The following is a 13,269-nucleotide window of genomic DNA, read 5'->3' as shown; positions in this document are numbered from 1 at the left end:
GAAAGTTTTTTGGCTTATAAATGGATTCACCCCTCTAAATCAGTGTTGGAGTTGATTCATTTTTGGGGGACTTTTTGCTTGTTCCTTTAAAATTGGCATACGATGTGTTTTCTGAATTTGATTAAAGTGGATGCAAAATTCTACGTTTGTCATATATTGAGCACCTTGATCCATTTTCCTTCTTCATAGTTTATTTTGCCTTAAGCTCATTATACTCTTCATTCTGTACTACAGATTTTTAATCTGCATATTAAGGTACAATTACTGCTTGCTCAGGGCAGAAAGAAAATTTCTGTAAAACATGTAATATTTCAGGTATTTTTAACTACATTCTATAGTTCATCGAGGAAAGTTTTTTGGCTTATAAATGGATTCACCCCTCTAAATCAGTGTTGGAGTTGATTCATTTTTGGGGGACTTTTTGCTTGTTCCTTTAAAATTGGCATACGATGTGTTTTCTGAATTTGATTAAAGTGGATGCAAAATTCTACGTTTGTCATATATTGAGCACCCTGATCCATTTTCCTTCATCCATCAGCGTCCATCAGGAGGCTTCGGGGTACCACTTGCGGTTGCTGAATTCCCTTCCTCGCGTTGATAATGCTATCGATCACTACATCGAGGCTTCTTTGTAGAGTATTCAATGCCTCATTCACGCGTGCAATGTGGCTTTCTACCGTAATCTTATCAGCCAAAGCATCAGTAACTCGGGTGGTATTTGAAACCACTGATTCTACATACGCCTTAATTTGGGATAGTCCCCTCTTTACGACATCCTCATTGTACTCCATATCCGAGAGGGTTTGGTTTATGGTCCCTAGAGTGGATTTTACTACAGACAACTGTTGTTTCAACAGGTTCGTCATACTATCAGAATTCTCTTCAAAGCGTCGTATCTGCTCGTTGTAATATTTAGCCTCATCATTATCCATAGTTCCGAAAAGAATCTTACTAATTTCACCAACGAAATTAAATACTCCCCTCCTAATGCGTTTTCCAATGTATTTGGGATCCATTACCTCTAGCAATAATTTTTCAGTCCCCTTGATCTGTCGAACTTTACGTTCTGCTATGTGATGGAAATAATTACACTCCGACCGGTACTTTACCGCGAGTTCGTGGCACAGTCTGCTTTCGTGCTTAATATATTGTAGCGTGTTTGGGTATGTCACGCAACATATAACTTCCCGTGGGTCTCGGATTCAGCGAAACTTTACTGGATACACACACTTGCACACCTTACAATCATCACCACTTGCTGCATTACAATAACCGCTTACAATATCTCGGCCAGTACATCTGTCTCCTTCGACGGTTGGTAACAGACTAACTGCTTTTTGTGAAGCTGGGCTCTTTATATATCGGCGGTTGCTATACAATACCTTCTGTTGTCTATCACCGGGGAAACGCTGCTTTGTTGATTCGCGATTCCTACGCAACGACCATTGTTATTGCGTTGCTCCGTGTATTCGTCGTAACCGTGGAGATTCGATGTTCTCGATACAACGACTCACTGTTGGGATTACAGTATCGCTATTGTCGCTTCCTACGCAACGGCCTGTTTTAGCGTTACTATGGAAGTGTCTTCTGGATTCCGAACATGTGACAATATTTTTCAATTCCTACCGACTGATTGACGGTTTGTTTAAAGTCCACATACACTATGGTTCTCCAGTTCGTGTTGTAGAAGTTTGCCTGGCCTATGTTTTCATAATAGATACTTGGCGATTCCTTGTACTTTACCAAAATATATCCTAAGTCGTCGATGTCTGACGCCACACCGCTTGCTATAACCATCCATACCATCCACGCTACCAGCGCTATCGTTTGGATTCCCATCTGCAAAAGAAAACTGGTGCTGTTATTCTTGTGTTATCACACATAGTATATATTGTAGTGTGTCTGGGTATGTCACGCTACAAATAACTTTATGCCGTATTAGATATAGCGAATCTTTATTGCACTTCACTTGCACACTTGATCTTCACTGATACAACCGTTATCACTTGCCGCATTACAATGACTACTTACAATATATCGGCCAGTACATCTGTACCTCTAGGCATCTATCGCGAGACTATCTTGGCGAATGTAATCAACCCCTTTTAAAACCTCGGTAGCTGCTATGGAAACTCATCTCTATGCAACGCTCACTGTTAGAATTACTGTATCGCTATTGTTACTTCCTAGGCAACGGCCTGTTCTAGCGTTTTCATGGAAGTAACTCTTCTGGATTCCAAACATGTGACAATATATATTGTAGCGTGTTTGTGTGTCACGCCACAAATAAGTACACGCCGTCGTCCCAGTATAGCGAGTTTATTCTGTTCGCTCGCATTACACACGTTTCACAATCATCTGCACTTGTAGGCTTACAATAACCGATTACAATATTCCGGCGATACTGGACTCGGACGGATATTCCAAACTGACTTCTTAGACGGGCGATCCGAGGCTTGTTCCGAGACTCTCCTTCGGAGGCTTGATCACGTCTGGCTTCTTGGCTGTCTAATCCTAGACTGACTTCTTAGCTAGCTATTCGAAGACTGACTGNTATCTGTATTATATTATATAAAATATATATACTTATATATAAAAATTGTTACAGTCGTTTTTTAGAATATCCTAATTTTGCATTATATGGCATATTTGAAGGACCCCTATTTTTGGAGCTAAAATGTTCATACTCACCAGGAAATGACATAGGGAGGATAAAGAATTGCTCAGGGTTACTTCCTCCAGCTCATATACATTTTCACAGCATCATCAAATGGAGCCCATAATGTCTGTCAAAACTATCAGGATGCAATTGATGAGGCAATTAAGATCTTGCACTTTTGTACCATAACTGCTTACTCTGTTGCACCCGCCTCCAAATAAGAAAAATTCAAATCAGTTGAAATCAGGAGAATATGCAAGCCAGGCAATCTGAACTACATCTAAGTATTTACTGTAGGATTCTGAGGATGGAGTATAACACACTGATATATTGGGTTTTTGTACTTTATCCATCGTCCTGGTTTTTAAGATAACTAATAAAAACAGGACGTTTCTGAAACTGGATCTGTTTCCATCCTCAGATGAAGGAAAACACCTATGCTGTTGGGTCCATTAGAAAGCGCTAACCTCAATCACTGGACAAACCAATTTCACAAAACATGAAGATTATAAATACCTGAGACCAGGCTAAGTCCATGAGAGCTAATACGAAAAATATTCATAACAAATTGTTGCAAATACATACAAGCGTGGAACTAGGATAGATAGATCTGTAGAAATTTATGCCACGAAATCAAACTCATAACCAGGTCCATGACCCCACGGCATGGAATAGAAAGAAGAACTAGTAACAAAAAACTAATAGTGTCTAACTAGCGTCAACAATGGAGTAAATCACGTCTATCTAATTTAGAACTTAATAGAAATGAATAAAAGCATATATCATGTCATACAGATCTTCTATGTGAATTGGTGACTTCATTGCTGATAATGGGATCCAAATGGGAGAAAAGTCCAAACTGGGTTGGCTAATTGGGTTGGCCGAACATGCCATATGGGCCGCTTCCTTGTATTTCCTATACCTGATGTGGCTTTCAATATCCAAAATCTCAGCTTCATCCCAGCCTACGTCGTGTTTTTATTAGTTATCTTAAAAACCAGGACGATGGATAAAGTCCAGAAACCCAATATATCAGTGTGAACCATGTCTGTTCAACCAAGGGTTGGGCACTTTCACGCTGAACATTAAGGGTACATCCTCCTTTAAAGGAAAATGTGTTCTTTCAAGAATAAAAGCATAGTGGGCTTCACCATGATGATTCACTATCATTTATGGTCCAGTTAAGTAACTGTCTACAATTCCAGCCCAAATACTGATGGTGAATCTTTTTCCAAATGAAGAATGCTGAGAAACATAGGAATCTCCAGTGACCATTCATGTAGGTTGTGAAGACTGTTTATTCAGTTCCTTGCGAATGGCGCCTCATCAGTCCACAATGCACCCCACAAAAATCAGTTCATCTACGGTCTACAAGCTACTGACAGTCCCATGCCTTTAGCCCATGTGCAGCTAAGGCAAAGCTATCACTGTAACAGCATGTGAAGACCCATAGGGTTGTGAGAGGTTGAGACTTCTACATCTTCTAGACAATCGGCTCATAGATGGTGGTAAGACTGTCAGCCTTATGCGCCCGCCTTTTATCCCCAAGGAATATTCCTGGTACTCATTTCTGTTAGAGGCTGAGTCAAACCCAGGGCCATAGTGTGGCTGGAAGGATTAGGTAAATTGGGGGGGGGATAATAATAATAATACCTCACTGGGACTTGAATCAGCGACCTTCTGGCTTGTAGCATAGTGCCTCAACCAACTATGCTAACACGGACCCCAAGCCCTTGGACAGGTTTTACGTGAGGACAGGACTGCTCCTCATGCAGTGTGCACTGAACTCTATTTTGAGAGGGGTCTGTTTCACATGCAATCCTATGTGTCTATGGATTAGCATGTACATGATTTAACACTTAATTCTGAATACCGCATTTGGCATAGCAAGTGGCATAAATATACCCATTTCTTTCAGACAGCTGTGCACTGTCGCAAACAGGTCTGTTGGGGTGTAGCCAGTCTGAAAATTGATGTGGGTACTCCCTTGACGCACCTCTAGCATATCCCTCATAAAAAAGCAGCAGATGAAATGCACATCAACTTACTCTAATTAGTAAACAGTGGTGTCTTGTTTAACTGTTATTGCTTTGTGCTGGCTATAAACAAATGCAGCTCTGACTTGTGATATTATGATAGCTCCACAACACAAATACATAAAAATAAATCATGTCATCATGTAGTAACAAGACACGATTATACAGTACTGTAATAAACAACATTGGGTACAACAATATTTGTACATTTACAGATATTGGTTCACAAAGAGGATGAGCCCAGAAAACATTACTTCCTGACATGGCATATATTTGTTAGGTCTGCAAGGAAGGAGCAAGGAAGAAATAAATTAATTTCCATAAGTGACCACAAATTCCAGGTCATTAAGTATATATTTCTGTAAACTATGTACAAACACAGTAAGAACAGCCGAATTTTGACATTATTCTCTCAACACTCACCAAAAGCTTTTGGTTCACAAACAGAACACTGAAATATGAAACCCACTTTTTGTGTGGGTTATTCAATGACCTTTCCAGTATCAGGACTACACACTATCAGATGGTAGGATGACTAACCCTTCAAAACACAGCAGTCACTATATATACCACATCCTTTAACATATGAAAACTTTGCATTCTGCCCACAGAGTGCATCTGAGTGTTCCATATAGTTCTCACAATAAACAGTAACCGTTTCCCTACACAACATTAACTGGTTGGGCATTTTACCAGAGATATAATGTGTTTCCTGTGAAGTATGAACTGGTTTCTTATATCTTATTTAGAAGGAATTCAGTCTTTACACGGTTACTGAACTGGAAAGCATCTGGTAGTAATAACCTACTCAAAATTTTATCCTGTCATTCCCCTTGAGGAGCTGAGGAAAACACAAAAATCCTCTTTCAGGATAGTGGGTATCCTGGCCAATATACTGTAAATACAGGAAAAAAGTCCTCTGCAGGAAGAATAACGAAAGGCAAAAGCTGTAACTTTTGGTCTTTTGATATTGGGTTTTCGGACTTTATCCATCATCCTGGTTTTAAAATAACTAAGAAAAACACGACGTTTTGGAAACTGGATCTGTTTCCGTCCTCAGGTGAGGGAAAACACCTCTTCTGTTGGGTCCCTTAGAAAGAGCTAGCCTCAATCATTCTAAGGGATCCAACAGAATAGGTGTTTTCCCTCACCTGAGGACGGAAACAGATCCAGTTTCCGAAACGTCGTGTTTTTCTTAGTTATCTTAAAACCAGGACGATGGATAAAGTCCGAAAACCCAATATCTCTGTGTTCTACACCATTGTCAGAATCCTATATTAACTATTTTGGTCTTTTAACCAATTAAATAACATCTACCTTGGTGAATAATTAAAATATGGTCTTTTCCCAAGAAATGCCTTAATTTTAAAAATAAGAATGTCATACTGACTCCTTTATGATCTGGGTGGCCATTGTCAGGGAGTATTTTCTTTCATTTTTAAAAAAATGACAGACACAGCAATGAAGGAAGACAGGAGTAATTTTTTTGAGGGATACTGGTAAGATCAACGTATAACAAATAAATTCCACAGAACAGAAAACAATATGCATTGATAACTTATAAATATTGATTTGCTTTCTCTCCTTAGAAAGGAAAATGACTGTGATCCCCTTCCAACTGAAGTCTGCGCATATTACAACCATTTGAAACCTGGTGATGNATAAGATTTTAAATTTCCACAGCAAATAATGCACAAAAATATACTCCGGAAATCAGTCATGTCATAGTCAAAAACAACATTCTGGAGACTGGCTCTGTCTCCATCATCATGGCTCCTGTGGGGAGCAACTCCAATTCACTGATATATCAGCCATTAATGTAATGCCTCTTCCTTACTGATGTGCTGAATGAAAGTTGCCAGAGTCAAATTGAGCAGTCACTGTTCCAATTTCAGATCATAGACCCTTAATCGGGAAAATTAGAACCCTTCAGTAAGACTGTCTCCACTGATGTGCATTACAGACAGGATAAACACATCAAAGATGACAGGCAGGCCTACTGAGAGGCCACAATTTTCCAGGTTAGGCACTGAGGTACCAGCTCTAAAGCTGAAATGTAGACTCTCCATTTCCCAGCACACCAATAAAACAAAGGCACTGAAATCTCTCTTTCTTGCAAGTATGCACACATGCGCACACACAAACACACACAATATGAGCAACTTACAGTTGCTTCCCACACCAATTTTGACAATGGAGATGGTAAGTCTCCAAAACGTTTGTTCTAGACTCAACACTGATAGAGCTGACAGCCTCAGATTTCAGAACAAAACTGTAATTCAGTTTGCTGCCCAAATATAGGATATTCTAGTACAGAGATTTTACAACTGCAGTACATGAACAGCAGAACAATGAAACATTTCTGAATTGGATGAATACACATATTACTACTACAGAACGTTTTGTTACAGCTGCAGCCACAGCCAAGACTCAGCATATCCAGATAACGGTGTTGCTGGCATGGAGGAACGAACAACAGGCCTGCTCTAACACAATACAGAACACACCTTTAGGCTGCCTATACACGTACGAGTCTGGCTTGCGAGTCCGGCTTGGTGAGGAGTCGGGCTTGGATTAATTTCGCCACACATGTGTGAGTGTGGCAACCCACACATGGACGAGTTCGGCTCATTGGAACCCGAGCCGAGTCGGACTCATGAGCCAGACTCATACGTATATGGGCCCCCTTAGGGAGTCTTTGCTCCACTCTGACAAAATGTTCTACAAGGCACAACAAATGTGAATATTGTGCTCACTGACACAATGAGAGTTGTTTAGACACCAAACACTACCTCTGACATAACAATTTTGGCAGTTTGTCTTTACTTTCAGGAATTCCACATAGAAAACAAAATAACCTCTTTGTCATTGTCTCGGAAAGCTTGAGGGAACCAAATTCCAAAGGTCTTCATATGCAAAGTTGTCTTCAGAATCTGCATCCACAGCACATGAATGAGTACTAATGCTTCCCAGGGCCGCGCTGTAGCTCAAGTGGTTAGTAGCTGGTTTCCCACCATGGGGGCCCGTGTTCAATCCCGGGTCTGGTCAAGTGCGATTTTTGGTGGACAAAGTGGTGCTGGGGTGGGTTTTCTCCGAGTACTTCAGTTTCCCCTGCCAATTTTCATAATCACCCGGGGCAGGCTACAATAGGCCAATCAGTGGCCACCGTGCCGAGTTGACCCAGTTGGACTCCACCCCCCACTAAGTGAAAAAGCGCAAATGCTTCCCATATTTGGTTCTATACAGTTGTATCCTGTTGTGTAGCAATTACTGATGCAAGTATAAGTCATGCAGACAACACAGAAATTTTTACTACTCTCTTTAGGACTCTGTGTTTTGACAACAGAATATCAACTGTCTGAAGGTGATGTATTACTATATATACATATACATACCGAAGGTGTACTATCAGGTATGCATGCATATTAAGCTAATATCTATCGACTGTCACACTTGTTTTGAAAGGTCAATTCCTCTTTTCTGATGACACTATTTTCCACATTAACTGCGAGGCTGATATTTCATGGCTGGCTTTGGATGCAGAAGCTACAAGGTGACATAATCATGTACAGTATTTGACTTTCAACACTCTTTGCTTCTTAACCTGGGCATAAAGGTCCCTGCTGACAGGATACAGCAGTAACTTAAAAATAAAGGCAGGTTTAAATGCCAGTTTGTGGTGAATAGTATATTATGAGAACAATTTACTGACCTGCATAAAATGAAAGGATCGAATGGAAAAAATGTATCAAGTAAGGTTGATTCCCTGGTGACAGCACATCCCTTGTCTTGATGTATCACTGGCATGCTGTAGCGAGCATTGTGTTGCAGGACAGAGTAACAGTATGCCAGTTGATATGTTCGAGTCACAGCAGCAAAATTTTGAGCCACAACCGGCAAACAAACTTTCAACGGATTCAGCCTGCAGGTCACCATTTTCGTCAGGTTTAAGCTCTGCAGAAATGTGAGATCTGGGGAGAAAACACATGCTCTCACATTTCTCAATGTTTCATTTTAATGCCATTCCCATATATAAGCACATATTTTACACCTGGTCTCAACCCATTTTAGATTTTTTCAGCCAACACTCTGCACAATATTCTGTCCCCCCCTCCCCAAGGCTCTATTTATCCTCTTCTTCTTCAATTAATCATCATAGGAAAATGGTTTGTGTGAAATGTTCAAACATTTCTCATTTTATATTACAACTTGATATCAATTCACATTTTAACAGAACTTACCAAAAACTGAAAATTAATTATAAACTTAAATACCTTGCATGAACAACAAACCACAAGAAGTCCTGGGAATAAATCTGCATGACTACCTTCCTTCAAATGCTTCATAGCAATAGAAATAGCAATAGCAACAGCTAGACCAGGAATCATTATATATTAATTATAAAACTGTAATAAATTTCTGTGCGTAATTTCCACCAGTACAGATTTGCGAGTATTTTAATGATGCTGATAATTAGCAACTACTGAATGAATGATATGGCAGAAAGTGGTCATGGTCAAACACATGGTATTATCCTTGCATCTGACTGAAGGGACTGAGAAACCCAGCAGAGATTCAAACTGAGCACCTCCAAAATACAAGCCAGAAGCATTATTGTTTGAGCCAACTTCTTCAGCTGGAAACTGCATAATGAAGAACTCTGTGATTTATAGTCACTTAGCTTCATTGAGGTATTTGAATCACAAAGTTATGGAGATATGGATATGTGGAACAAATGGAGACACTTGGACTGGAAGATAATATTAAAATGGATTCTGGGGGAATAGGTGCTGAGTATCAGAACTACACCTAGTATTAGGAACATATCCACTGGGAGGCTACTGAATTTCCTGAGTTAAACTTTTGGCATTATTATAAGACAGCTGGAGCATGAAAGCAGAAAAGTGTTCCTGATAAACAGGGACATTAATGCACCCACAATGCACCTTAATAAAAAGAACGCTGTAAAACAAAAGTTTAAGATGAAACAGAAAACAACTGACTTTAAGTTCAAATACTTAATTTTTATATGTCAGAAGTTCAATCAAACTGCAAACTTAACACACCAAAATATTATTTGTCTGAAATTATTTTACACAATCCATAATTTTGTACGCTAGAATGTACTGCATACAGAGTGAAACACTGCCCATTTAAGTTTTTTGGGGGGGAAGGTGCTAAGCAAACAGGAAACTGAGAAATGTCTCAAACTAAGCAAGTTTACTACCACTCAAATTGAACAAATGAGGGAAAACCCTTAATCAAGAAACAGTACATAAGAATAGCAGCAGCACTTACTTTTCTTAGTATGAACGAGGTCACAGTGTCTGAAGGCTATGACATAGAACAATGTCTGACACACTGTATAGAACACACAGTGGACTCGTACATCTGAATTGATGTACTCCAGCCCATCCTGACTGGATATGTATTTGTGTATCCAAGTAGACATTTCAGATATTGAAGCCTTCAACATGCTGAAATTAAATATTAAAATCACTGTAAGTTACTGAAGTAGGAAGCACAGGTTAACTTGGAACTACAATTTTGAAAAATTAACCTGAAATGTTCATATCAGAAATTAAATTTCAAAAAGAGAAAAAAGCCTTCAAATGCTCATTCACTCCAACAGTGCAATGCTTCACTTGATTGTTAGCTTATTTAACACCACGTTCACTACTGAAACTATACATAGTAATACACGTGATACTAATGGATGCCATTTTCATGCTGCAGGATCTCAGATCCTGTAAGTAAGAGGTCACAGCAGAACAGGCAAAGAATACAGTCCTGAAATTTAAAAATATCATTATGAACACTTCTATTCAATACATATACTTTATTACTTCAATAAATTTATACATAAAATTGTAATATATTAAAGAAAACAGGGTGAATGTCTACTTCAAGAGAGCAGTATATTCAAGAAAACATGGTAAATGCCTGGACAATGTGATAGTAGTTTCCAAAAAGTATCGATGTCCCTCTGATGATGGTCTATAGGGACCAAAACATGTAAGGGTGTTAAGTTTTCAAGTAGTAAAATCTTCAATAGTCATACTGGACTGAGTTTTTTGCCTCTGTAATTGTTAGTGTGATGGACCAGAATAAAACAAATCAAATTCATATACGTTCTTCATGTAAATCACTTTTCAAAAAATGATACAGCTCAGTATAATGTACAGGAGAGTTCTCTGGTACAGAGGAAGAATGAATACAGTGCAACGAATCCCTATGGCTGTTAATTTTGGGTTTCTAGGCTGGAGTCGCTATCTCCTTAAATAGCTCCTTAATTATCCTCATGACGCTGAGCGGACCCCGTTCCAGAATCACTACTTCTCGGAAAATCTGGTAGCGTCAGGAATCGAACTCGGACCTCTGGATCTGTAGCCAGGTACTCGTGACCACTAGACCACGGAGGTGGTTGTGGTTATCACAGGGATATGAAAATAATGAGTAACAATTTAACATTCTCACTGATGTCGGTATTAACTGATCTGAAGAGTTAAAAACTCTGTGAACATAAAGCATAAAAAATTGGCAAGCAAATCAAACAGAACAGTGTTAGCCCATTTCTATAAATTGAAGGCATGCATCGCCTCCTTTCTGGCTTGTCAAGAACGTTGTGATAACATGCTGGTGCATTCTGTGTAAAATTGCACGATAGGATGACATTTATTTAAAATATAATCATCTTCTAACGTCACCTTACTTGAGATCAGCAGCTGACTCACCTGATGTTTATGTAAGATGCCCTACACAGCAGGCTGCCCATGTACATGATTGCTGATTGCCGAACAATGGACGGCACATTGGGAGACACCACTTTATGCCACAGAAAGTTCAGAAAAGTTTCTGCTAAAGTCACCTTGAAGCTACAGATGTAAAACAGAAGGAACTGCACATGATGTGTAGCATGGGTTGACAAGACAACTTGCTCGAACACTGTGACTAGGTCATGGTACAGCCGCTTTGTCCTCTCCCAGTCTAGCTGTCCGTCACCATCATGGCACTCTGAACGCAGATACATAAACACCTGCACCATCGAAATATCCAGATTGTTCGCTATAGGGTGTTTCATACCTACACGCTGGCTCTGAGCAGCTTCTTCATTCACCTCTGCTTCTTCAACGTCCATTTCAAAACATTCTTCAACCTCTTCTTGTTCCAAAACTTCCTCTTTTGGAGCATATACATCCAGTGAAACCAACCTGTAGCAAAAATGCATCTGGCATATCTTAGGACTTTAACACATGAGACTGCACGTCATAATGAATGAACACAAACACTTTTCAGTTATGGACTTGCTGACATTGGAACCTATCGAACAAACTAAATCCTGTCATACCCCTCAAGACTGTAATCTTAATATTCACCGCAAAAACCTCAAATCTCAACTAAAGATATTCCCTGGGTAGGATCAAGAACAAAAGTACCCCTGCAGTCAGACAATGATTTGGTGCTTGCAGTGTGTTTCACTCTGAGGTTCACACCTCATGCTGAAGCCATGTGTATACACAGTGCAACAATAAAGTTCCCGAACTGACACAATTACAGTAATACTACTAACGCCATCTATCGGTGATGAACAGGAATAGTTAGAGAGAAAGACTGTTTATATGACGTAAAGTTTCAACTTATTTGGTTGATGCATGAAGATTACAATTGTTTTGGGGAAGTTAGCTTTTTCACCGTGTCGAAAATTTCAAAATGGAACAAAGAGCAGCAATTAAGTTTCATGTAAAATTAAAGATAACAGCTACTGAAACGTTTGAAATGTTGAAAAGTGCATACAGTGAAGAATGTTTATCAAGAATAAGCATGTCTGAATGGAATATATGGTACACAAAAGCTCAGAGAATGAGAATGCAAAACTGGCAGTTGAAAACAACGCTGGCTGCATTTTTTTATGCTAAAGGTATTATTCATCACAAATTTGCGCTGAAAAAACAGGCTGTAAACTTCATAAAGAGGTGATTAAGAGATTGGTCACTTGAGTTCAGCACCTTAGGCCTGAGTTTCAGGAAAGTGGGTCCTTATATCTTCTGTAAGACTTGTCTCTGAGCTTTTGATGAAACGAGGGATCTCCGTGTTATCCCATCCACCCTACTCCCCTAATTTAGCACCAGCTGACTTTTTTCTATTCACTAAAATTAAAATTGTGATGAAAGGAACAAGATTCAAGGCTTGCTTTTACTGTATTTTCATATTTTAATACCACCTTAGACATACATCAATAAATTAAACACATTCTTTGGTCAGAGACCACAGAAGAGTATAAGGTTTCCTTCTGCTGATGGCAAAACAAACTACTAGTACAATGAAGAAAGCAGTCTTCTGGGATTTGGCACCGTGTATAAGTGGTGTTAACCGACGTTTCGGAGGAACGTATCGCCTCCATCTTCAGGGTAGAAGAAAAAGTATAAGAAATCTGCAAGCGACAAGACCGTGAGAACGGTAAAAGCAGACTGGAAAAAAAAACCACAGCTGTGTGTGAGCAGAGAGGGAAGGGGGGAAGGGCAAGTATACAAGTGAAAGCAGTGGTGTGGGAGGGGTAGGGGAAGGGAGCTGGGG

The 13,269-nt window shown here is 39.5% G+C and overlaps 1 protein-coding gene across 1 annotated transcript in view; it reads right to left on the bottom strand.

Moving 5' to 3' along the window:
* Window positions 1-8,207: 8,207 nt before the first annotated feature.
* Window positions 8,208-13,269, bottom strand: part of LOC111862854 (RNA polymerase I-specific transcription initiation factor RRN3) — a 16,218-nt gene continuing 11,156 nt past the window's right edge. The window contains exons 6-8 of the mRNA XM_033750862.1: window positions 11,430-11,906; window positions 9,994-10,172; window positions 8,208-8,666 (exon numbers count right to left, since the gene is read on the bottom strand). Of these exons, the coding sequence (XP_033606753.1) occupies window positions 8,278-8,666; window positions 9,994-10,172; window positions 11,430-11,906 (1,045 nt within the window). The 3' untranslated portion in view covers window positions 8,208-8,277. The remainder of the gene's footprint in view (window positions 8,667-9,993; window positions 10,173-11,429; window positions 11,907-13,269) is intronic.

This window comes from Cryptotermes secundus, unplaced genomic scaffold (genome assembly GCF_002891405.2).
Source record: "Cryptotermes secundus unplaced genomic scaffold, Csec_1.0 scaffold1105, whole genome shotgun sequence".
NCBI lineage: Eukaryota > Metazoa > Arthropoda > Insecta > Blattodea > Kalotermitidae > Cryptotermes > Cryptotermes secundus.
The sequence above is the reverse complement of the archived record's forward strand: the minus strand, read 5'-3'. Positions and strand labels throughout refer to the sequence as shown.